The sequence below is a fragment of the Gopherus evgoodei genome, chromosome 10, assembly GCF_007399415.2.
Source record: "Gopherus evgoodei ecotype Sinaloan lineage chromosome 10, rGopEvg1_v1.p, whole genome shotgun sequence".
NCBI lineage: Eukaryota > Metazoa > Chordata > Testudines > Testudinidae > Gopherus > Gopherus evgoodei.
In genome coordinates this window covers 79,792,309-79,816,463 of record NC_044331.1, presented here as the reverse complement: position 1 = coordinate 79,816,463, position 24,155 = coordinate 79,792,309, and the positions used below count along the sequence as shown (strand labels likewise).

The 24,155-nt window shown below is 46.8% G+C and overlaps 2 protein-coding genes across 4 annotated transcripts; one reads left to right on the top strand and one right to left on the bottom strand.

Annotated features, from left to right (window-relative positions):
• The first annotated feature begins 615 nt into the window (after positions 1-615).
• On the top strand, positions 616-11,052 carry B9D1 (B9 domain containing 1). 2 transcript variants are annotated; one of them, XM_030578599.1, is made up of 7 exons: positions 616-734; positions 997-1,065; positions 2,487-2,598; positions 3,287-3,383; positions 4,011-4,073; positions 8,772-8,839; positions 9,031-11,052. In XM_030578599.1, the coding sequence occupies exons 1-7, from the start codon at positions 666-668 to the stop codon at positions 9,138-9,140; spliced, it is 588 nt and encodes a 195-aa protein (XP_030434459.1). In that variant the 5' UTR covers positions 616-665; the 3' UTR covers positions 9,141-11,052. The 2 variants fall into 2 exon arrangements, with proteins under 2 accessions (XP_030434459.1, XP_030434460.1); XM_030578600.1 differs by lacking the exon at positions 997-1,065 and having other exon boundaries at positions 618-734.
• Positions 11,053-13,070: 2,018 nt separating this feature from the next.
• Positions 13,071-23,901, bottom strand: LOC115658792 (melanin-concentrating hormone receptor 1-like). 2 transcript variants are annotated; one of them, XM_030578234.1, is made up of 3 exons: positions 23,687-23,901; positions 22,389-22,471; positions 13,071-15,687 (listed from the first exon to the last, which is right to left on the bottom strand). In XM_030578234.1, exons 1-3 carry the CDS (start codon positions 23,722-23,724, stop codon positions 14,645-14,647), a joined length of 1,164 nt encoding a protein of 387 aa, XP_030434094.1. In that variant the 5' UTR covers positions 23,725-23,901; the 3' UTR covers positions 13,071-14,644. The 2 variants fall into 2 exon arrangements, with proteins under 2 accessions (XP_030434094.1, XP_030434095.1); XM_030578235.1 differs by having other exon boundaries at positions 13,071-15,684.
• Between the last annotated feature and the right edge of the window lie 254 nt (positions 23,902-24,155).

Genomic DNA, 24,155 nt, shown 5'->3' with positions numbered 1-24,155 from the left:
ATAAAAATAAAAGCTTAAATCCCATAATTTTGCACAACCATGAAAAGTGAAATTGTTTAAAAATAGAAGAAAATGCTTAAAAAGAAACATCAATCTTATGAAACAAACAAAAAAAATTAACTTCTGCCAAGTCAGCCCGTAGCGTAGGGGTCGCACTGGGGCCCTTTTGGTGCGTTTGCAGTGGCGGGGTCACCGGGTGGGTCCCAGGATGTTAGACACAGTGGGTAAGATAATATCGTTTATTGGACCGACTTCTGCTGGTGAAAGAGACGCTTACGCTGAGCTTGCCCTTCTGGGGGACAGCCAGGGGGGTGCATCAGTGCAGATTGCCCTGCTGTAGCCAGGGCCCCTGCCTGGCACCCCCCTCCCCCATGCACCCCCCCTTCTGTTTGGGGTGAGGGACTGGGGGTGCCCTCTGCTTGTAGGGCTAGCACCCCCGTTCTCCTGGGGAGGGAACCCTCCCTTTGGGGAGTTATTGAGGTGGGGGATGGGAGACCCCTTCCCCTTTCTGGAGAGGCAGGGTTCTACCCCTTGCCCTCCCCCCCTTCGCGCTGCGCTCCGTGGCAGGAAGTTTGTCCCGGCCGCCCTGCCGTCCGCCGGGCCGGTATCCAAGGCGGGGTGGGAGAGCGGCCCCTAGCAACGGGCCGGGATCGGCTCCCGGCGCTATGGCAGCCGCCGCCGCCGCCCCCACCGTCTTCCTGCTCATGGTGAACGGGCAGATCGAGAGCGCGCAGGTAAGCGGGGCCGGCCGGGCCTTCGGGGGGTCTCTGCGGCCCTTTCCCCCGGGCTCCCCCGCCCCGCTGCTCCAGAGGGGCTCGGGGGCCTTGTGGTGCCGTTGCCCGGCGCCCGCCTCCCCTGGCCAGGAGGAGCCCATGGCAAGTCCCCAGCACCGCGGCTCAGCAGGCCGCCAGAGCTGGGGCATTAGCCCGCGGTGGAGGGCAGCAAAAGGGTGGGCCCCCCCCGGGCCGGTAACCTGGTCCCCCCTTTCTTCTCCAGTTCCCAGCGTTTGACGAGCTCTACTGCAAGTACTGCTTCGTCTACGGCCACGACTGGGCCCCCACCACGGTAAGTGCCCCGCTGCGTCTGCCCTTGGCTGTGCCTTTCCCCCGCCCCCGCTCGTGGAGCCGTGCCCCCAAGTCCCATACAGCGCCGCTGCGCTGAGTTCAGGGGTCAGGCTTGTGGGTATGGAAATGTGAGCCCCCGGGGGCTGGGACTCTCTTCTGTGTGTGCAGCAGAGAGTCCTGTGGCACCTTATAGACTAACAGACAGTTTGGAGCACGAGCGTTCCTCAGGTGCCTGTTCTGTGTTTGTACAGCGCCTAGCACAATGGGGTCTTGGCGCATGACTGGGGCTCCTAGATGCCACGCTAATACGAATAAAGGAAATACTCACAGTAGGATTTGGGGGAAGAGGGGGGACAACGACTACAAGCGTCTTTTTCCCTTTATTGTCTTGGAAAGGTGGAGTGGTCTAGTGCAGGGGTTCTCAACCTCATTCTTTCTGAGCCCCCCCAACATGTTATCAAAACTCCACGGCTCAGTTGTGCCTTAGCTACTTTTTTTCTACATATAAAAGCCAGAGCCAGCATTAGGGGGTAGCAAGCAAGGCTATTGCGCAGGGCCCCACAACACAGGGGACTTCGCAAAGCTAAGTTGCTCAGGCTTCAACTTCAGCCCTAGGTGGCAGGGTTCAGGGCCCTGGGCTTCAGCCCCACATGGCAAGGCTTTGGCTGTCTGATCTGGGCCCCAGCGAGTTTAACACTGGGCCAGCTTGGCAGACCCCTGAAACCTGTTCGCGGCACACCAAGGGGCCCCAGACCCATGGTTTAGAACCACTGGTCTAATGAACTGAGCACAGCTCTGGGAATATATCCTAAACTCTAATACCATCTCTGCCACTGAATTTTGAGCAAGTCATTTCTCTTTTCTGTGTTTTATTATTCCCTCGTTTAGAAAATGAGATGAATTATTCCTTCTCCACTTCACAGAGGAAGTGCAGAGATATTTTAACGTTGGTACAGTGCTTTGAAAAACTAGAATGCTGTGTATGTGCTGTGTGTTGTGGGTTTAGTTATACTTATCCTTTATTTTGTGGTTTACATATTCAAAACACTTCTTTTAGTTATTATGAATGCAGTCAATGCTCTTCATAAATGTTGATAAGATTAGCTACTTGCAGATTAGTAGGAATAAGGGTCAGATTTTAAATGGGTTTAATTTTGCAACCCAATTTAATTTTGCATCAATTTGTTTGCCCAACCCTGCATTTGCACATGCAAAATATTGTATGTACAAATTGAAGGTAAGGAGCTTTGGTTATTAAAAATGTAAGCTTTTCGGGGCAGGGTCTGGAACTTGGCCCTGGTGGTCTGTCTGTAAACAGGCAAAGAGGTTTTATATTTGCTAAAAGCATATGCACTTTCCAGTCTGTAATGTGAGTAAATCGCAGCAGTTTGTATTTGTACAATATGTAAGCTCTTGTTTTAGGGTTTGGAAGAGGGAATATCTCAGATCACCTGTAAAAACAGAGATGCACAGCAAGCCCTTGTGTGGAATTTTCCAATTGACATCACCTTTAAAAGTACCAACCCCTCTGGCTGTAAGTAAACCACAAAGATGTATGGCTGAATACAGGTATTTAGTACATGAAGATTGTAGTTTTGGACTGTAGGCTGAGAGTCCTTTGCATCTTCATAGCATATGCTAGTATGACCTTCTGGATAAGGGAAATTATGCCCAGCAATTGTTGGAGAGTCACAAATATGCATGGTTCTGCATGTCACCATTTGCCTTGTGAATGAAGGGAAGCCCAACATCACAGATTAATTTTTGACTTTTGTTCTATTGAGTCCAGTTTGTGTTTTCTCTTGATGGTACTTTTAGGCAATTCATTTTTTGAAGTTTCCCAAGATGAAATTACTGTGGGCTCCTCCTTTATCATTTCTGGCAATTAAACTTGCTTAGAATAGACTCTGTGCACTCTGAGGGGTACCATATTTCTTTTAATCTTTTAATATTACCTTTCCTGAATGAGACTCTTTCTTAGAAACCAGAAAGCTTTACACTAATTCAATAATACAGTTAGCACTGTTTGCTTTCTTATACCCACTGGCTTTTAGTTCCCTAATACAGGTAAATAAATACATTTTTGTCCCTGCAGTTCTTGACTCTTGCTTTCAGGTAATGTTAAATAACAGTAAATTAGGAATGAGTTTAAGAAATTATAGGGCCATATCCATCCCCTTCCTGGTCCTTGCCCTTATATTAACTCCTATTTTCTTTTTAAGGGCCACAAATAGTAGTAAGTGTCTATGGACCTGATCTTTTTGGAAATGATGTCGTCCGAGGTTATGGAGCTGTTCATGTTCCGTTCACACCTGGAAGGTGGGTTAATGATGATTATTGTTTGGGAGGAACATTTGAAACCAAAATACAATTTGATCTCAGCTCCCTCTTTTCTAAAGTAAAATAATCAGAGCCAAAATAAGTGCCCCCCAAGTGTCTGTATAACTTGCTTACACCACAGGTATGGAATCTATTCTCTGGCACAAGCCTTGGTCGTTGGACCTGAGCCTTGCTTTTTGTTCAGTGCAGGTTTGGTTTTAATTTGTGGAGGGGGGAGGGCAGTTGAACAAACTGGCCCAGATCCTCAAAGCGATTGAGGCACCAAACCCCTATTGCTTTCAGTGGGAGCTAGGCACCTAAATGCCTTGGAGGATCTGGACCTGCAAGTCTTCACTTCAGCACTGTCATGTCTCTCGTGCAGACTGTACCACTTTAGGTTTGAAGGTGCTCTCCTAGCTGGCCTCTCTCCTGTGCCCTTTGCAAGTTCCCCATGCGAGCTGCACATAGGAAAGTTTGAGTTCATTACTTACAAGTTACTTCTGGATGTCTCACATTTTTTAAATCTGTATTTGGACTTTCGTTATCATAGTAAATACAGGAGTATTGGAAATTGGCATTAGGTTTATTTAATCAATAAGTTCTCTCTCTTTATCAATTCCATTTCAGTCATAGAAGAACCATTCCTATGTTTGTTCCAGAATCCACGTCTAAGCTGCAAAAAATTACAAGGTAATAATCCAAAGCTGTTATTAGTGACATGGGAAAGGACATTTTTGTTTTAACTGATGGTGTGTCTGACTACTCAGTATGTGCACACACTTGTGAGGTTTTTTAAGGTTAAAGACAGTCCTCTGAGTTTCATGGACAATGTGCTTTATCCATCAAAGCCTTACTCTAAAATTTAACATTAGCAGTCTGCTTGGAGTAATGCTCTGGAACTTCTTCCTTTTTGTTATCCATGGATTTGAAAGTGTGAATTTGAAAAGCACTTGCAGCATTGCTGCCAGTATAGCACTACGTCTTTTTGAAAAGTAGCCGCCAAATGATAGCAAAGGCAAACAATCACACATTCCCTTCTATTCTCTGAAGCTCCCAAAAGCAAAAACATTGACACTGATGAAATTGTGTGAGTAAGAGTTCAAAGCAAACTGGCTTCCTATGTAGAATTGAAGTAAACGCATTCATTTCTTTCTAGAATAGATTTCACTAGTATTACACTTATCTTTCTTCATGTAATTCAGCAACATCTGCTGCAGGAGTTACTCCATAATGAAAACAATCATTATGAGGATGCAGAATGTTAAGTACAGCATAATATGTTTTAAAAATATAATTGGACTGTTCCACAAGGGACATTTTTACGTTCTAAGAATGAGTGTCTGAATTTATTGGTTGTAATCAGTTCTTTTTCTTGAACAGTAACTGCCTCTTTTACCTCTGTACATGAATTTTTATTGTTTTTCTCCCTCATTTTTTTTCCCTCCATCCTGTCATAAAATCTCAGTATTTAACAGCCAGAACTGATGGAGACCTTGAGCTTCACAGAAAATGCTTGTAGAAAATAGGACATCCCATATCCAGCTGCAGTGGGCGCATGGTTAAGGAGTTAGTCCTGAAACCCCTTGGGATGTCTTTGCGCACATCTGAGTCCTGTCCAAGTAGCTCTGGTTGAGGGAGCAGTGTGACCTCGTGGGTAGAGCACTGGACTGGGACTCAGGAACGTGGGTTCTATTCCTGACTTGGCCACTGGAGTGCTGGGTTACCTTGGGCATAGGCACTGACTCCGTGGGTGCTGCGGGGCTGGAGCACCCACGGGGAAAAATTAGCGGGTGCTCCGCACCCACTGGCAGCCAACCTTCCCCTGCTCGCCGCCTCCTCCCCTGAGCGTGCCGCGTCATTGCTCCTCCCCCTCCCAGCGCTTCCCTCCCACCACCTAACAGATGTTTGGTGGCTCTTAGGGCTTTCCGGGGGGAGGAAGCGGAGGGAGGAGAGAGAAGTGGGGATGTGGCACGCTCAGGTAAAGAGGCGGGGACTTGGGGGAAGGGGGTGGACTTGGGGTGAGGGTGGGGCAGGGGTGGGGGGAGTCGAGCACCCATGGGGCAGATGGGAAGTCGGCGCCTATGACCTTGAGCAAGTCATTTCACCTGTGTGTCTCAATTTCCCCATTTGTAAAATTGGGGTAATGATGCTTATCTCCTTTATAAAACACTTTGAGATCTACTCATGACAACTGGTGATAAAATTATGACGAAGAGAGCTAGGAATTATTATTTAATTGAAGGGGACCTGGGCATTGAAATCCATTAGGCAGCTATGGAAATCAGCCTCCATGTGTAAAGAATGGGTTGAATTTTAAAAAAAAAACTCTTGAGTTACTTGGAAGTACAAGTCTCATTGACAGTCACTTACATGCTTTTGAAAATTCCATGCAATGGCAATAATTTGTCCCATTTTACAGTTGTGGAAATCTAAGACACAGGGGGACTATAAGACTTGTCCTTCATCATGCAGCAAATTAGTGTCAAGACTGTCATTAGAAGCCAAATTTTCTCTCTCCCAATGGGGGCTGCGGGAAGGGCGGGCCGAGGGATGTGCTGGCCGCCCTTCCCGCAGCCCCAATTGGCCTGGAATGGCAAACCGTGGCCAGTGGGAACTGCGATTGGCTGAACCTGCGAATGCTGCAGGTAAACAAACTGGCCCAGCCCGCCAGTGGCTTTCCCTGGCAGGCCACGTGCCGAAGGTTGCCGATCCCTGCGCTGGACCTAACAGTGTACATGCTGTAATAATCTACAATAGGGGTAGGCAACCTATGGCACACGTGCTGAAGGCGGCATGCAAATTGATTTTCAGTGGCACTCACAATGCCCAGGTCCTGGCCACCGGTCTGGAGTGGCTCTGCATTTTAATTTAATTTTAAATGAAGTTTCTTAAACATTCTAAAAACCTTATTTACTTTACATACAACAATAGTTTAGTTATATATTATAGACTTATAGAAAGAGATCTTCTAAAAACTTTAAAATGTATTACTGGCACGCAAAACCTTAAATTAGTGAATAAATGAAAACTCGGCACACCACTTCTGAAAGGTTGCCTATCCCTGATCTACAATATGCTTGGCTACTGTGCACCTTATCCACTTAAAAATCTAATCTGTTTTAGTAACTATATTACATTTTGGGCAATAAAATCAGAGGGCAAGATGCATTCAGTCAGTAGTCATTGATCTTTGTGCTGCAGATGGCTCTTTTACTGTATTTTAGTAAATTGTCAGGTGACATCCTGATGATGATGCATTGATTGCTGAGAAAACTCATATTCACTCTCACTCCAACTGGTTAATTCTGAATTTGTGCTACTGACCAGCTGTGGTGGATGGAAATTACACATTGAAACAAGCTGTAGATGGTTAGTACGTTGACAGAATTTGGCTTCTTGAAACTAGTGATGAAGTGTGACCGTTAAAGGTTTCTTGAGCCCCAATACTACTGCTCCTGTTATAAACTTTATCTGTTCTGATTAACTTGTGTTAACTTTTGTGTGGCACATGCAATTTGGTGTGGCTTTTTGCAACTCTGTTAAAAGAATGGCTCCTTGAGGTTATGTACAGCTGATCTAGACACTGCATTGTGCAGTGATCCAGATTTGATCTGCCTGTTCTTCACTGCCTAAAAATTGTTCTAAACTGAATTGTCCACTAGTCTCTTCCTCCTTGTGTGGGAAAGGGCCCCACATATTGGCGGAATACCCTCTAGTCTGTCTTAGTGAAGATTCCATCATTCATACTCCAGAAGTAACTTTTCTCTGAGTTAATTGAACATTTCAGACAGATTTGTCCATCTGTATTAAAAGCAGTGGCCCAGAGGGGAAACATTTTATAGAGTCCCACAGTTTGTGAAATATCACAGGGTCCTGAGTTAAATTCAGCTGTTTTAATGCCTCTGACAATAGAGATTGAAATATACCAACCGTGCAGGATAGAAACAGCTTGTGGAATGATTTGGGCTATTTGTTGAATAGGTTAAGCAGTTTAGTAGTGCGTAACATGGAGCTGAGACGTAAAGTAGCAGGAATATAGCTGAGTTTAAAGAGAGAGAGTTGTAATCAGGTAAGACAGGTTAGCCTCTGTATGTTTTAATAAACACATTAATGTAGTATAATCATGACAACACTGCAACTACTTCTCTTTTTGCCAGATGAAAACTTCTGGCACCAGAGAACAAACTCTACTGCCTCAGATATGTATATTAAAGAAAGAAAAACAGGAATTCTTCCCAAAGTCTGGGCCGCTTTTTAACCTTCTGTTGGCCTATTATGGCATACTCAATGCAATTTCTAACACAATATACTATGGTAGAGTAGCGTAGAAATGCGATAGATAATAGGGATTTTAAAATATGAGTGAAAGGATCAGGAGGGGAGGCAGGAAAGCATTTCATAATATTTCAATGGCGGAGTGTTTCCTTTGTAGGGCAGCAAAAATAGAGCCAATGGTGGGAGGACTTATTTTAATTTGTGATCTGTGGGCAAATTTAAACCCTGGTTTACTGTGGTTATTCAAAGAACTTCCACTGAGAGTAAACACTTGCTAGTTTTAGCATGCTAATCTTTAACAATCAGATTGTGATAGAATCATAGACACCTCAACGTTAGTGGTACCGTACTCCACAAGTAAGTTGTCCCATTCATTTCAATGGGAATTCTTGCAGCATAAGATATTACTCCATGTGCCTGATCCAGTGCTCAGTGAAGTCAACAGAAGGCCTTGCATTGCATTCAGTGTACGGTGTGAGCAGGTGTATCGCAAGCTGTCCTTAAATTAGTCTTAAAATACTGCTGTAAATAAGTTAGCCAAAGGCTTTTATTTTCTGTAGGCCTCCCACCCAAAGGACGATCTATAAAGGAATGGTGAAGCATATACTTGCACAAATTTCTCCTGAATGAGGACTCCTGGACATAACTTTTTCCCTGTCCAACATGTATTTGTTATAGCTGTTAGGTCCCCTCCACCCAGATCCTTAAAATTAGGTGTTATTAAAATATCTTTGACATAAACTGACCCTCCCTCACTCAGAAATAACTAAAACTTAACGTGTGACGAGTGGGTATTTGCCCACGAAAGCTCCAATAGCTCTGTTAGTCTATAAGGTGCCACAGCACACTTTGTCGCTTTTTAAATTTAATAGAATGTAGGTGAAATTAGGAAAAAAGGAAAACTAGTCAATAATCCAGAGGTGACATTTATCTTTGATCAAAGTAGATAAGTAGCAAGGAAAAAAATATATCAAGCTTTAAAAATTCCTACTATAAACAGGGGGAAACATATTTCTTTTATTTCTGTGCATACGATGAACCTTCCTTATAACAATTCTAAATGTTACCATGTATGACACATCACTGAGTTGTTTTCTTTTCTCCTTCTCCAAGTTGGCTTATGGGAAGACATCCAGAGTTCACTGACCCAAAAGTGGTAGCGCAGGGAGAAGGCCGAGAAGGTAAATGATCAGAAATTACTGTCTCTAACTCCTCTATGATTATGGGCCAGATCTTGGCCAGTCCGTTTCTTGTTAATGCTTTAGGAGGTTAATTGAGCATATTGAGAACATCAGGTCCTGGTATTCTGTGGGATATCTAATGACTGTTCAACCAGCTTTACTGTCTAATGATGTTGCCCTCCTATTTCTAGTTATCACGGTGCGATCCCAAGGCTTTGTGACCATTTCCTTCAATGTGGTGACTAAAGACATGAAGAAACTGGGCTATGACGTAAGCCCGTCAGACATGCAGAACCCTTGAGTGGTGTCTCTTACAGAGGGGATTCATAACCATTAAATGATGGGGAGGGAGGAATTTTCAAAGGCACACATGGGAAGCAAACACCATACTTGTACTGATTTTCTATTTTAATATGAAAGCTCAAGCCATAAGGTGTGTTGCAAAATACCTTTCTATCATAACCTTTTGTACACTTTTTAGTTAACGAATAGCCAGTTTACATTTGTTTTTAAAAAATGGTTTCATATATTCCAAACATCAATGCAGGCCTAAAATTGTTTACTAATGATTTTGAAGTGGTAATGGAAAATTCAAATTGCAATGCCTTCCTAAAGGAAGGGAATCTGAGAACATTTCAGTGGCACATTCATGCCTGTTCTTCTGCAAAAGCAACAAAAAAGTGGGGTTTTTTTTCGGGGGAGCAGGGGAAATTCACAGAGAGTTAGGTGTTTAATATCCTCTTGCTTCATACATTTACCTCTCATTTGGCACCACTGAGATTTAAGTGCAGCTATTGAGGGAGAAATAGATCTCGGTGTGAGGATCTGGAAAAGAGCACACAGCCTGAGTAAACAGGACGTGCACTCAGCCATAAGCAATGGGGAATCCTCTGGCCCACCCTGTTACAGATCCCCTCTGCTGTAAGGGATTGCCAGGAGTAGCAGTCAGGGCCATCTCTTCCTGGTTATGCAACTTTCTGGAATTTGTGCATTTTCTTTGTTATTGCTGAAGGTACTTCTCCCCTTGTCCTCTTAGCCCAGCTTTTCCCTTTGCTTGATTCCACAGTAAGCTAAGTAATAACTCTGTGATGATGGCAATGAAATGAGTGTGTTCTCACAAATCCAGCATTCTAATGGCAGTCCAGGATACGCTGTGAGGCAGGTAATTGTTTAGATGGGTCCTATACCATGGCTTTCAGTAGCCAACAAACACAGTAAGGAAAATTAACGTGCTGAATTTCCAGTTTGATTTATGAAGGTTTTCCTCACTGTTTGGATAACCTTAGAAATTGTCGTAATGTTGTTTCTTGTTACAGTACATGGCAACGGCTCCAAAGCTAACACACTCTTCTCAGCTGGCTGCAGTTTGAGGGTACAAAGAAAGGCCTTCATTCCAAGGCTATGTCTACACTGCAGTAAAAGAGCAGTGGGCAAGGCCGCAGCTGGCTTAGGTCAGCTGACTTGTGCTGCGGGACTATAAGATTGCTGTGTAGATGTTTGGGCTCGGGCTGGAGTCCTGGTTCTGAGACCCTGTAAGGGGGGTGGGTCTCAGAGCCCAGGTGCCAGACTGAGCCCAAACATCTACGCTGCCAGTGTTAGCCCTGCAGCCCAAGCCTGAATCAGTTGACCCAGCTGCTGAGACTCAGTGCTGTGGGGTTTTTACTGCAATGTAGACAAACCCTGAATGTCCTCCCTTCCCTGACCGTTCACATGACTCTCGGCTAAGCTGATATTAGAGCTCTGCATTTGGGTTGAATAAACCCAAATAGCTCAATATTTGTATTTTTTGTCTTTTGTGTGTTTTTTTTTTTCCTTAAGGGAACCATTTATTGGTCCAAAGTAACACAAGCTCTAGTCTTCTTATGATCTTTCCACCATCCTTTGTGTCCAAACTACAGAACTTAAATCCATAGCGAGCCATGTGATTATTGAGTCAATTTGAGAGACTGTATTTGGGTACATGATTTGCACATTTTGACTTCAAATACCATGAGAAGACCAGACTTAATATTATTTCACCCTGTTTAGAAGTCACTGATACATTACAAATCTTTTGGAAAAAGAAGCACAAAGAAAAACAAATTTTGAACCACTGCACATGCATAGTAATATTAAATAAAGCGTGCTATTTAGAGTACTAGAATTCCTTATGTATGTAAAGCTGTACACTATGAACACTGTTTTGTAAATATAAATGAAGATCTTGTAAAACACCTTGGAATTTTGCTCTGTTACTTAATCATTTTGTACTTTTATAAATGATTTTACAAATGTGTGGTGTTCAAATTATTTTTCATACATTAGCTCTTGTTCTCTATCTTCGTTGTGCATTTTGAATGATAACACTAACACCCATTATAATTAGCTGTTCTACAACAAAGCCACAACTGAGCTCAAATTAATCAGACTATTTTTCCTGTTTATTGGCTGCTGTAGGAGAAAGAGAGATTGTTGAGTTTTTTTTAAATACCTAGTCGGTTACAACAGTGAGGTAGCCATATAAGTACCTTGATAGACCAGATTTGAAACATTTGAAAAGCAGAGAGCAATAATGTAGCACAAGTGAAATATAATACATGAGTTTTTTACTGACTTGAAATGATTTAATATCCCTATCCAATTAGAGCAAAATTGCATGATGATTCCATGCATGGTACCCTATTAAACTGAGGAAAAAGTCCAAACTTAACTGCCACGGTGATACAAGGAGTTTGTTCGCATCCAGCCCTATAGGGCATTGTGGATACATGAGCTTGTATAATTACAAATTTTAAGGGGATTTCACATACAAATTTCACATAATAGTTTGAAATTGCCATTTATGTTGTTCATTGTTCCTTCCTCCTGTTTCCATTCTTCCACTGTCTTTTCTTGGCTGAGATTGGTGAGGGCTCCTTCAACTAAGGCTGTAAGAACATGCCTTGTTGGCCATACTCGCCAGGTAAAATCATGACCTGATGGATTGAAATAATTCTCTCTTGGCATTAGTGACACGCAGGTGTTAACCACTCTAAACTGGCAGGGGGAGGGGAGGGGAATATTTTCCAATTTGATGTATTTTCAAATCAATAATCTAATCACAGTACCTTAGAGACAATGTCTGCATTTTAGATGATACAATGAGTGTCACATCTGTCAGCTACGTTTTTATAACGTCTATTGTCTTTGTGCTTCTTGAGGGTCCCTCTTTAAGATCATCCCATTCTTTTAATCCTGTCTTAAAGGTGTTGGTATCCTGTGCCTTTAGTAGGTAAGCACTTCAGAGCAGGGACATTTCAGTGTCTGGTGGTTTGCCTGTTGTGCAGCACCATGTATGTGTCTTGTGCTATCAAAATACCAAGTACAATGACTCCTGGCAGATCCTAGAACGGCTACTCCTGGGTGCATTTTCACACCAAAAAAATAAAAATTCTGCACACAATATTTTAAAATTCTGCAACTTTTATTTGTCAACATAACATGACATCATCACACTAGTTTTCGGTTATTTTGGTAATTTATTTCAAGATACCTGTCAGCAAGTATGCCTGTAACAATACAGACACACATACAAATTCCCCCAGAAGTAGAGAGTTAAAGAAACACCTATGACAGCCCAGTTCCTGTTTCTCTGTCCCCCAGAGCCCAGCTGAGGGGCCAGACGCCCACACCTCTCCTCCCTTGCCCAGATACCTGCACCCTCTCTCCCACTACAAAGCCCAGACACCCCTCACCCCTTCCCAGAGCCCAGACATGGCTCCCCCAGCACAGACACCCAGTTCCCACCCCTCCCCACCAGCCCAGGAATCCAGAGGGAGAAACAGCCTGCTGCTTGGTCCCAGGCTTGCATGAAGTTTCCTGTGCGCTGCCGTCTCCTTCCCTCAGGGCATCCTGCGAACTGCATCTGCCAGAAACCATCTTGTTCCCTAATCCCCCCCCATGCACACACCCTGTGTCTTCTATGGCCACGTCCAGACTAGGGTATTAAAATCGATTTTAGATACGCAACTTCAGCTACGTGAATAATGTAGCTGAAGTCGAATTTCTAAAATCGAGGTACTCACCCGTCCAGACGGCGCGGCATCGATGTCCGCGGCTCTCCGTGTCGATTCCGGAACTCCGTTCGGGTTGATGGAGTTCCGGAATCGATGTAAGCGAGCTCGGGGAACGATACATCGCGTCCAGACTAGACGCGATGTATTGATCCCCGAGCAATCGATTTTAACCCGCCGATGCCGCGGGTTAGTCTGGACGTGGGCTATGTGCGAGCTGGCTCTGCCAGGTCCAGAGGCCTCTAGTGGCGGCCAGCACCACTGCAGCCCTTTTCGGGGCTGGGGGGAGGAATTCTGCAAGCACTATGTTCATTTCTGCAAAATTCTGCATTGCGCAGTGGTGCAGAATTCCCCCAAGTGTAAATGGCAATCAGTGTCACTCCTTCATTACCTGTATGGCTGTCAATACACTGGCTCCAGAGACTGTCCGTTAGCTCCCCAACTCCCTCAGCCTTAAGCACTGGAAACCAAACCAAGATCGCCTGCATGCATATGCTTAAGCTACGTCTACACTACACGCCAACTGTTGGTGTGTAGTGTACCTCTAGCTACACGCCACAGTGAAAAGCAGGCTATGTCCACACTGTGGCGTGTAGCTACATGTCAGTGAAAGGCTCTGGAATAGGGGAGGAAGTGTGGAAAGGCTTCAGCAGCTCCCTGCTGCTCCCCCCAAAGCCTTTCCCTGCAGGTCTGGGAGGTGTGGCTTAGCCAAGTAGGGAGCCATGTAGGTATGTACTCAGGTACGCATCTACACCCTTCAGGTGTGTCTTTACTCTTCTCACCTACACAGCTCCTGACCATCTCCGCTCCTGTTTATCCCTATGCCAGGAGGGCTACCCATGTTTGTACTGTATGCACCGCTGGACAAAGTCGCAGTGTAGACGTACTTTGTGAAAAAAGGGTACATGCTCCACTGAGGACAGGGAGAGAGGCTTTGTTCTGCTAACATAATGAGGATAAGGAAGAGAAGAGACCACACCCTAATGCCCAGAGAGCGACAGAACAGAGTCCTAGACACACAAGCATCATATTTAATAAGATAGTTACAGTTTGTGGGAAATCTATTGAGATTTCATCTCTGCAACTAGTACAAATTTAGTAAATATTGAAGATGTCTTGTTATAAGAAGGAGGTCACCGTACTATAATAGATACCTAAAGCCATTTCGTTCTGCTCCCTCCTCAGTGAGTTGGAACAATACCAGTGGTTTTATTTATTAGATCTGGCCCAATGGGCAGGTCACCTTACTACCACCAACTGTGGCTGTAACCCTAAGCTTACAGACTGATGTCATCCAGAAAGTCAATGTGCAGGATTGCCAATTGTGAACTGCCCACAGGATTAAAAATACACATAGCTCAAGCCGATCAGAAACCAGCATGTCCAGCCTGCCACCAATGGGAGCAGCATTAAAAAAATAACACTTTTCGCAAAGCCAGGTGGATGGTCAATGCGCTTCAGCTCCACAGCAACAGAACCTTCAGCCATTGTCTCAGCCAGGACACTTGTCAAGGCAGGTTTTAGTGGCAGTGACTCAAGCAATGGGGTTTCCAGTACATCTCTTACACAATTATCATCTCATTCTGGAGTAGGTCTCGCTGTAAGGAATTCTTTATAGTCAGCCTAACTGATGTTCTCCTCCAGTTCACCCCATTACTCCTGGCTGTGTGCCTTAGGACAAGGCTAACTCTTTCTTTTTGTCTACAGCCTCAAAAAGTTTTTACACCTATTTGTACCACCTAGCCATCACTCAGCTAAGTCATGCAGGTTACCTCTAAGGAACCATGACAGAGAGTGCGATACAGTTGTCTATATTATGAGCATATGTCACACTAAGATAGGTGTCCTGATTTGGCCCAGGACTTATTTTCACAGAGGGACTGACTTTCCCAGTGGTATGTCTGTCACCCCTTCTGGCCTGCTGTCCTGGGCAGATTGCTTTCACCAGGTTCTTCTGGAAAGTGTCACTCAACACAATGTATATGAATGGGTTGATGCAGCTGCTTGCGTAACCCAAGCTGATAGCTACGTTGTAGGCATAGAGGAACATAATGGAGGGCTGGGTGATCTTGAGATGGACCAACTGCAGGATATAATAGGGCGCCCAGCAGATAAAAAAGGCAGAGCAGATGGTTATTGCCATCTGCATGATCTTCTTAGTCCTGGCTCGAAAGGTTCTCTGGGGCAGTGGCAGCACCCTGCATGAAATGTGCTTCTGTATCTTCAGGTACACAATGCAGATGACCAAGAGCGGGATGACAAACGCCAGGAAGAACTGGTACAGTGTGTACCAATAAATATCAACCGAGAGGTTGGGTAGGATGATGCCACACCCAGCTTTGCTGCCAGGCAGAGCAATGGGCTGGGTGTACATGAACACTGGCACAATGCTTAGGAGAGAAAGCAGGTAGAGCAGCAAGATCACCAGGGCGGCTGTGCAGGGGGTGCGCATGTAGGCAGAGCGGATGGGGTGTACTGTGGCCAGGTAGCGGTCGATGGCCATTGCCGTGAGGATGTACGTGCTGGCAAACTGGCTGTTGGCATCTAAAGCAGTGATGATGGTGCACATGGCAGCCCCGAAAAGCCAGACCCCATTCCCTAGGAGCTGATGGATAAGCAAGGGCATACCCAGCAGGAACAGGAGGTCTGTGACGGAGAGGCTCACGATGAAGACATCTGCAGTGTTGTGGTTTCTCTTGGGTCTTTTGGTGATGGTGTAGATCACAATGCTGTTCCCTACGGTGCCCACTAGGCAAATGATGCCAAAAATGACAGGGAGGACGATGCTACTGTGGTCTTCCGTTTCCTTGGTGCCTGCTGAGAAAAAGAACAACATATCATTTGGACACACGCCTCACAGGTAGAAGACGGAAGGGTTGTGAGCCATTCCTCTGTGGATCTGCCCCTCACCCATCCCGATAGACACACATTACTGGGAATTAATTAGCTAAATAATAATAGAATAAATAACCAACCTCAGCTTCCCCCCGAGAATCAAACCAAACCTACTTTGCAGTTGGAAAATGTTTAAGCAGCCTTTTTACATTATTATTTCTTAGCTGTACGGTATAGCAGGCCCAGAAGCATCAGATACTATTATTTTGGAGTATTTCCAGCCCTATAGGAAGCAGGCCCTGGTGGCAATTTGCATAAGAAAAATTGTTCTTCCTGTCTCCTACCTGGAAAATGGACCTTTTCAAAGGTCACTGCAAGGCAGCTCTCCTGCCCTTCCCCCGCCGCCCCGTGATGATCATCTGCCCAGCTCCCTAAGATACTAACTGTGAAAGCACTTTGGAAATACCTCTGCCCTGGCATAGAAGTGCAAAAGTCTATGAGGGTTGTTGGTGAAGTTTCAGTATCGCACCATGAGCCTCCAAGATAAATCTTCCAAGGATGTTCTCGAGGGAGAGGAATATTCAAGGTCAACTCCTCACCCTTCTAGCCTTAAATTGTTCCTCCTGCCCGATTTCTGCTGGCAGGCAGCAGCAGCAGCAGTAACCTTAATGGATGGGCTTTTGTTCATCCCCTCATGCCACACACTAGTTGTTGGCCATGCTAAGGCATAGCCAGCCTTCTCTGGCTTAGCACAGCAAACGCAAAGTGACTTCGTAGCCTGCAGACACAAGGCTAATTGAGCACGTCAATGAGACGTCGCCTTTGAAAAATGAACTTTTGACCAGAGCCAAAATGTCAAGTTAATTAAAAATAAAACGCCGCATCTGTTAGCGCAGACCAACCTCCAGCCCTGTGTGATCGGTGCAGGCGACACTTCCTGCTCATCAGCCTGACTCATGCTAATCAATCGCTGGTTATTCCAAAGGGGCATGATATCTTTGTGCCCAAAGGCCAGACCCAACTGCCATTGCTAGGAGCTGGATTGGGCTGTAAACCTGGCTTCTTTTGGTCAGGGCTGATTAGCATCTCAGGAAGACTGCACTGTCATCATTTAATGCCTTTCACAGCATCCGTCTTTAATCAGCCAGCAATTATCCTCCAGCTGAGACCATTGTTACTTCACAATGGCTAATGATCAAAACAAAACCATAGCTGCTTTTCCTTCTGAAGCGCAGGAGGTTAGTGTAAGATGGGCCATGAAGTACTCTGTTGGCTTTCGGTTTATTTTTTAACTGGAAGAAACAAACTGTACTTAAGTCAAGTCTAGTCCTCATTTAGATATGGCTTTGCTAATTGGGCAGATGATGTTCACAGAAGACAATAAGGAAGGGGAATCAAGCAAAGGAAACAGACGCTCAGGTTCATTGCAGAGCTTTGGTGAAGATAAACCTAAGAAGCGGGAAAGGGGTGAGTTTACGAACCTGCTCTGTTTTATTAGCCAACCTGCACAGCATATCTGGGGCCAAATGTTCAGGCAAGCGCTAACCCCTGTGCACTCAGATGACAAGCTTCTAATACCCATGTGACGACTTATACATGCAAATCCACCCAGGATCAGTGCATGTCAATCCTGTGTCCTGTGTGCACAGAAAGGTGTTACAGTGTCGTGTGTTTTGGGCATAGGGATTAAGATGTCCCACTCTACTGCCACCAAGAGGTCATTAAAAAAAAAACAACTCAAGGGCCACTTTGACTGATGTGATGCACTTTAACAGGCCTGATCCAAAGCCCAATAAAGTCAATGGCACTTCAATGGGTTTGAGATTAGGCCCAAAATACAGGGTCATCCTGAAGCGGTCCCCTTTAGCCTGCAGCAACTAAAAACATGACGCTGCCTCCTTCTCCGAAAGCCTGGAGCCCACACCGGTAGGAGTGCAAAGCTAGCATTCTAATGCCAGGCGATCCTTCTCCCAGGGGCGCACCAGCTCCCTCTGCACCCCACAGCTTTCAAGGGCAACTCCTGCTTGCTGTGGTTCAAAGCCCTCCTGCCAATAAATAGCAGCTTTCTAACCCCCTGTTCCATCAGCCAATTAAAAGCCTGAATTGTGCCATGAAAAAAAGTCACCAATGCATGGATTTGTTCAGTGCTTGGGGATGGGGAAAGCAACTGGCAACAGCACTTTGCTTTTAAAGGGTCTTTTACACATTAGCTGCCTGGCAGGGAGGAGAAGGGTACCCCTGTTGGTACCGTCCCGTTAAAGTACAGTTCAGGCTGAGCTACAATGGAAATTTACATTGGCCTTGCGATGTCTGGCAGGGGCATGAAAAATCCACACCTGACACATGTAGATAAGTCACCCTAACCCTGGGTATAGACAGTACAGTGTAGACAGACTTCACCCATCAACCTGGGGCAGTGGATTAACTAAAGCAATAGGAGAACTCCACCCATCACTGTCACACGTGTCTACACTGCAGCACTCCAGTTCTGCAGCACTGAAACACGCACAGGGAAGATAAGGGCCAAATCTTCAAAAGTGGCACTCTTTGAATTCTACCCTAGGTCTCCAAAGCTGAGTCCCCATCCCCTGAGACACTCCCAAATTAAGGGCCACTTTGGAAAACATGGGTCTAGAGGACACTGCAGGTCAGTTCCAGAGCCAGATGCAGAACCCAGGAGTCTTGCTGCCCAGTCCTTATATGTATATCGGTGAGAGTTCTGAGATGGTGAACTAGACCCAAGAAAAGCCCCTGAAGCTGTTAAGTCTGTGAAATGGGTGAATCTGTCCCTTCACTCACTTTCACCGGGCTGGAGCAGGGGCTTTGGGTTCGAGAGGAGATGCGGGCTCTGAGCTGGGGCCGAGGGGTTTGGAGTGTGGGAGAAGGGCTCCGGGCTAAGCCTGCGGCAGGGCATTGGGGTGTGGGCTCTGGGCTGGGGCCAAGGGATTTGGCGTGTTGGAGGGGGCTCCTGGCTAAGCCTGCGGCAGGGTGTTGGGGTGTGGGAGAGGATGAGGGTTGTGGGTGCCATCTGGGCGGCACTTACCTCGGGGGCTCCCGGTTGGTACTGCAATAGGGCTAAGGCAGGCTCCCTGCCTGCCTTGGCCCTGCATTGTTCACAGAAGCGGCTGGCATGTCCCTGGACGGGAGCAGAGGGCTCTGTGCGCTGCCCCTGCCTGGGGGCACCGCCACGTAAAGCTCCCACTGGCTGCAGTTCCTGGCCGGGCCATGGTCAGGGCTGGCAGCCAGGGCTGCAGCCAGGTGCAGAGCCTCGGCCAGGTTGGGAGCCAGAGGTTGGGGGTGGGAGCACAGCTGCAGCTGGGAACTGAGGCCAGGGCCAGAGCAGAGCTAGGGGCAGAGCAGCTTTCAGTGGCGCTGCCTCCCTGCTCCTGCCCCCCCCCCATGGGGAGCTGGCCTAGGACCTTCCACACTCCCCCAAACTTTCCTGTGTGGCCCCCCACCCAAGGGAGGCAGCCCCCCCCTCCCCCCCGTTTGGGAACCACTGCTTTACTTGACTCCAGGACACGCTTGGAGGGTTGGCAACCCTAGATCCTCTTGCATAGTCCAATGGTAAGTGCACATTCTCACCAAGGGTCCAACCCAACGCTCATGCGGGTCAATGGGAAACTTTCCACTGACATCAGTGGGTGCTGGGCTCAGACTCTAAATGTTTAAGCCCAAGCTGTCACAGGTATGGAACACCCCCACCCCCCAGACAAGGCTGACGTCAGTCCAACGCAAGCAAACTTGGCATCACAACAGCTTTGCGGTGAGGGCACAAAATGGGAAATATACAGAAACCTCTGACTTTCCAGAGTCATTAAAGCAGGGTCCATTGTGCCTGGCCTCTGAAAGACGGGTGGTACGCGCAGTGCAGGCATATTTTATGCTGCAGAGTGTGTGTGTGTGTGTGTGTGTGTGTGTGTGTGTATTGCTTTAATTCACAGTGACTGGAGTAACATTTTTCAGCGCATTCGTAGCCCAAATTCCCCTCACAGCAATTTAATTAGTGCAAGTGTTGATAGCATTAGGGAACTGGAACATGTACTTAATTTCTGCTAACCAAGAAAAATGATTACGTAACTGGGGTAATTACTCGTGTCACAAACAGCTGCCTGCCCCGCTGAAAATGCTCTGCCTCATGGACGGGGCATGGTGTTTGACACCACAAGTTAGCTCCTGGCCTTCCCAAGTGTCCTGGCTGAGACAGTGGCTGAAGGGAGGGGGAATGGCATGAGTGGAACCTCAGAGAATAGGTGGGTGGTGGAGCGGGGCTAAGGTATTTGTGTATGTGTGTGATTAGACAGTTGGCAACCCTACTCCCACCCCCAGCTGTGGCCCCAACCTCAGCCCCTGGCTCCCAACCCAGCCACGGCTCCAGTCCCAGCCTTGGTCCCCTTATCCCTGTCTGAGCCCTTTCTCCCCACCACCCCAAGGAGCTGCAGCCCTGCACCTGGCCCCAGTTCCTGCCTGTGGCTCCTGGGGGTGCATTGTGAAAAGTTTGGGAACCACTGAATTAAAGCTTAAACTTTAATTAAAGATTAAATCATGTGACAAAACCTCCAGGAACACAGCCAACCAAAACTGGCAACCCTATGGGGAAGATGCTCTTGTCTGACCCCCCCTAGGAGGGGAAGGCAGCCCTGTGGCATGCGGCTCCCTGGAGTACAAGTTGTAATATCCTGTGGCACAGCATTTCCTATGGTGAGTAGATGGCAGAACCACACTAGGGTAACAGGTCAGACTCTGACCCAACCCACCCCCCTCCAAAAAAAGGGGTATTTGAAATCCTAGCCCACTTACACCCTCCTTGATATTTCCGAAGGCTGCTACTGTGAATAACGCTGGTGGCTGGGTCCGGGTGAATGGCTTGGCCAGGATATGTGCACATTTCTAATGGCAAGCTAGGCCCCTGGCTTCGACAAATAGGCAGAGGAGAATAGCTGCACGGCAAGCTCAGGACTTGTTTAGCGAGGGGCTGCAGGGCAGGCTTGAGGGCCATCAGCAGAGCAGGGTGTAGGGAGATCAGGGGGCTTCATGTCCAGGTTAAAGCACACTAGCAGAACTGTTGAGGCGGGGAGCCCAGCACAGGAAAACCAAGGGGTTCAGGTTGAGGCGCATCAGCAGAGCTGTGTGTGTGGGGAGCCCAGAACTTGCCTCCTGGCCTTCCTGAAACACCCTTAAATATTAATCAACAGCCACATCAGAACAGTGTTTCCATTCAGCCCCCTGCACTAGCCCACAAATAGAACGAAACGGGAGCTGCAGGAAAATACATTCCCCGAGCGTACTTTAGTAAAGCAACCGATGCTGCAATTTCTATTGCTGGCTGCTTGTAACTGATGATTTTGCCAGAGGTAGCATGTAACCCTTGACTGAGAGGACTTGCCCTGCCCCATATGGGTGAACAGCTTTTCTGCACCGCCAGAAGGAGCAAACTGCCAAGCCAGTTGTTTCAGGTCAGGGTATGTGACTTTCAACTTCCAACAGCAAAACAAGCCCTGATATTGTCGCATGAGATGGGTAGCTGGTTGTAGTCAAAGGGTGAAATTCACTCCTGTGCAGAGGGCCTGCAGAAAGACTAGGCACCACTTCACTCCCGCTTTATTGCTCAGGACTAGCACAAAAGTACAGGTTACATTAGATTTAAATAGCACGAGACCAAAGAAATACAGACAGACCAGGACCTTTGCCTGACATCCCAGGGTTACTTCTGAACCAGCTGAATTCACAATATTTCGCCGGTTGTTTTCCACTCCTCCAGCTACCTCCACATTTCCTGTCTTTGGCAAGGGCTGCCATGAGAATGTCTCAAACATTCCCCCTCACCATTGGGAGGTTTGGATGAGGTTTCAGGAGCAGCTGATCATTTGGTCCTTCTCCCAAGCACCCCCATTTATTTAACTTCTCCGCAGTGTTTGGGCAAGGAAAGCCAGCACCTGTGTGATTTGCAAGCAACCCCTACTTTTACCTGATTTACTTGGGGGAGGGGGACTCCATACCACTGAGCGTTGCAGTTAAACGACCTGAATTCCCATTGTAGACAGAGCTATGACAACGGGAGGGCTTCTCCCATCGCTATAGTTACCATCACTCATGGAGGTGGAGTCCCTATGCTGCCAACAGGGGACGCTCTCCGGTCAGAGTCAATAGCATCTTCACTGGAACACTACAGCGGGGCAGCTGCACTGGTGCAGGCGTTGTAAGTGTAGACAAGCCCTACGTCTATGCCACCACATACAGATATTAGTTGTGGGTGTGTACCTAAGCTCAAGTGGGCCTCCTGGCTGCCCTCAAGCAAGTCATTTCACTGCTCTGCGCCTTGGTTTCCCCAGCTGTACTATAGGGATAATGATACTGATCTGCTTTGGGACGTGCCTTGAGCTCTCCTGATGAAAAGTGCTAGAGAAGAGCTGAGTTGTGATATCCGGGGACTCAATGATGTTAAACGTGTGACTTAAAATGCCAAGTTTCAGGCCACAAGAAGCGTTGAATACAGAACATTAGTTCTGAGTCAACATTCTGGCACCAGTGATTGTGTGGCTGCAGGCAGAGTGTGGCTGTGTGTGGACAGAGCACGTGTGTGCAGATAACGTAGCTGATACACAGCAATCTCACTGGGACAGCAGGTAGCTGTGCGAGTGACAGGTCGCAGCATAACACAAAGCGGAAGGAAGACCCTTTACCTGCCCAAGGTGCAGCTGTTATGTTGGACTCATTCGAACCCCACAGGTTGCTGACGAAATCGCTCTTGGGTTCAGCCATCTCCCTAGGATTCAAGAACAAGCAGCCACAGCTCAGTCCTGGAGCTGGGAGTCGCTCCGTAACACGGCAGGCTGTGGTCTAACATAAGTGCCTGTTTCTTACACTTCATGCCACGTTCCCCAGGGACGCCAGGATCTAGACATGCCGCGATAGTACCCGAGCCATGGTTGACAAGGTGATCACACTATGGCTTTGGCTACACTAGCATTTTTGTCTCTCAGGGGTGTGAAAAAAACACACACCCCGACCGGCGTACGTTTCACCGACAAAAGCGCCGGTGTGGCCAGCACTATGTTGGCAGCAGATATACCTACCGGCGCTTGTCGGGGGTGGTTTAATTATGCCAGCGTGTGAGTCCTCGCCTGTCGGGCTATACAGGTGACCTTACCGCGATATGTAACCATAGCCTAAAAGGCACTTACTTTGGCATAACATCGCCATAGAAAAATCTAAGCACACTAGAGCAAGCCACCTACATAGAAAACACAGCCTTCTAATAATCCATTAGCTCTTTCATATTTAGCTGTCTCGCTGCGCACCATTTAATCCTCTGTATGTGTGTGTGTGTGTGTTCCTTTTGACTCAGAGCTATTGGTTTAAGGTGCTTTGAGTCATCACAAGCCCAGAAACATACTTAGTCATCTGTCTCAGTGATTAAAGGCTATTCTTCAGTATAAAATATATTTTCTGCACTAGGGATGCTTATAAAAGATTCGGGGGCGGGGGTTACTCACAAAGAAACCAAAGCCACAGTGACCTTTTCATTTAGAATAGAGCTTTTGTCTGCAGATCTATTTGCGCTGAGCGATGCTTTCAGTTAAATGTATGTAAATAGCTGGAGAACTGATTGATCCATCAGAAATGATTTGACATGGAATATACTCTGTGTATATGCAGTGTTTGGCGCTGGTGATTTAAATGGACTAGATGTTACGGTTGGCACGGGCTCTATGTGATGGTTAGCACCAGTGCTTAAATGAACTATGCATGGTGGTTAGCACGGGTGATGAACGCGGGTGATTACACGGGCTCTACATCATAGTTAGTGTCGGTGTTCGCGTGGGATGGGTGGCCCAGAGAGCAGCAGGCACAGGACAAAATCAAAATGTTTCAAACAGCACTCGGATCCCACCCTGGTCCTAATCTGCCCTCTCTAACGTTGGGCTAGTATCGGCGAGCAAGTCCTTGGCTGTAAAGAAAGGCAAGCAAATAGCAATACCTGTGAAGCTGCTTGACGCGTCCTCCGTTTATTCTCATCAGTGGCCACGGTGCTGAGCCCCTCCCGATTCCTTGCCTGTCTTGCTGCTGAACTGAGCTGCTTTACTAATGTTCCAGCCGCCAATGAAAAAGCAGATCAGCCAGGGCGATGATAACACAAACCTGCACAACGCTTGGTTCCCACTAGTCTGGCAGGAGCTGGCCCCCAGCTAAATCCTTTGGGCTTGAGACACCCACCGGATGGGGCTGTTTTCATTAGAAATCTTTAAAGCAACAGGCATAATTGCAGTACACACTCATCACCGGCAGATCTAGCTAGGACCATGTGATGCAGCCACTTTCTTAGTCCCCACAGGCTGTGCTCAGAGCCAATGCGCTACAGCAGCTGGGATGGGGTGAAAAGGAGCCTCCCTGAAGGCTGAGCTGTCGGACTGTGTTCAGTGCCAGGCAGGGCGACCAGCCTGCTGCTG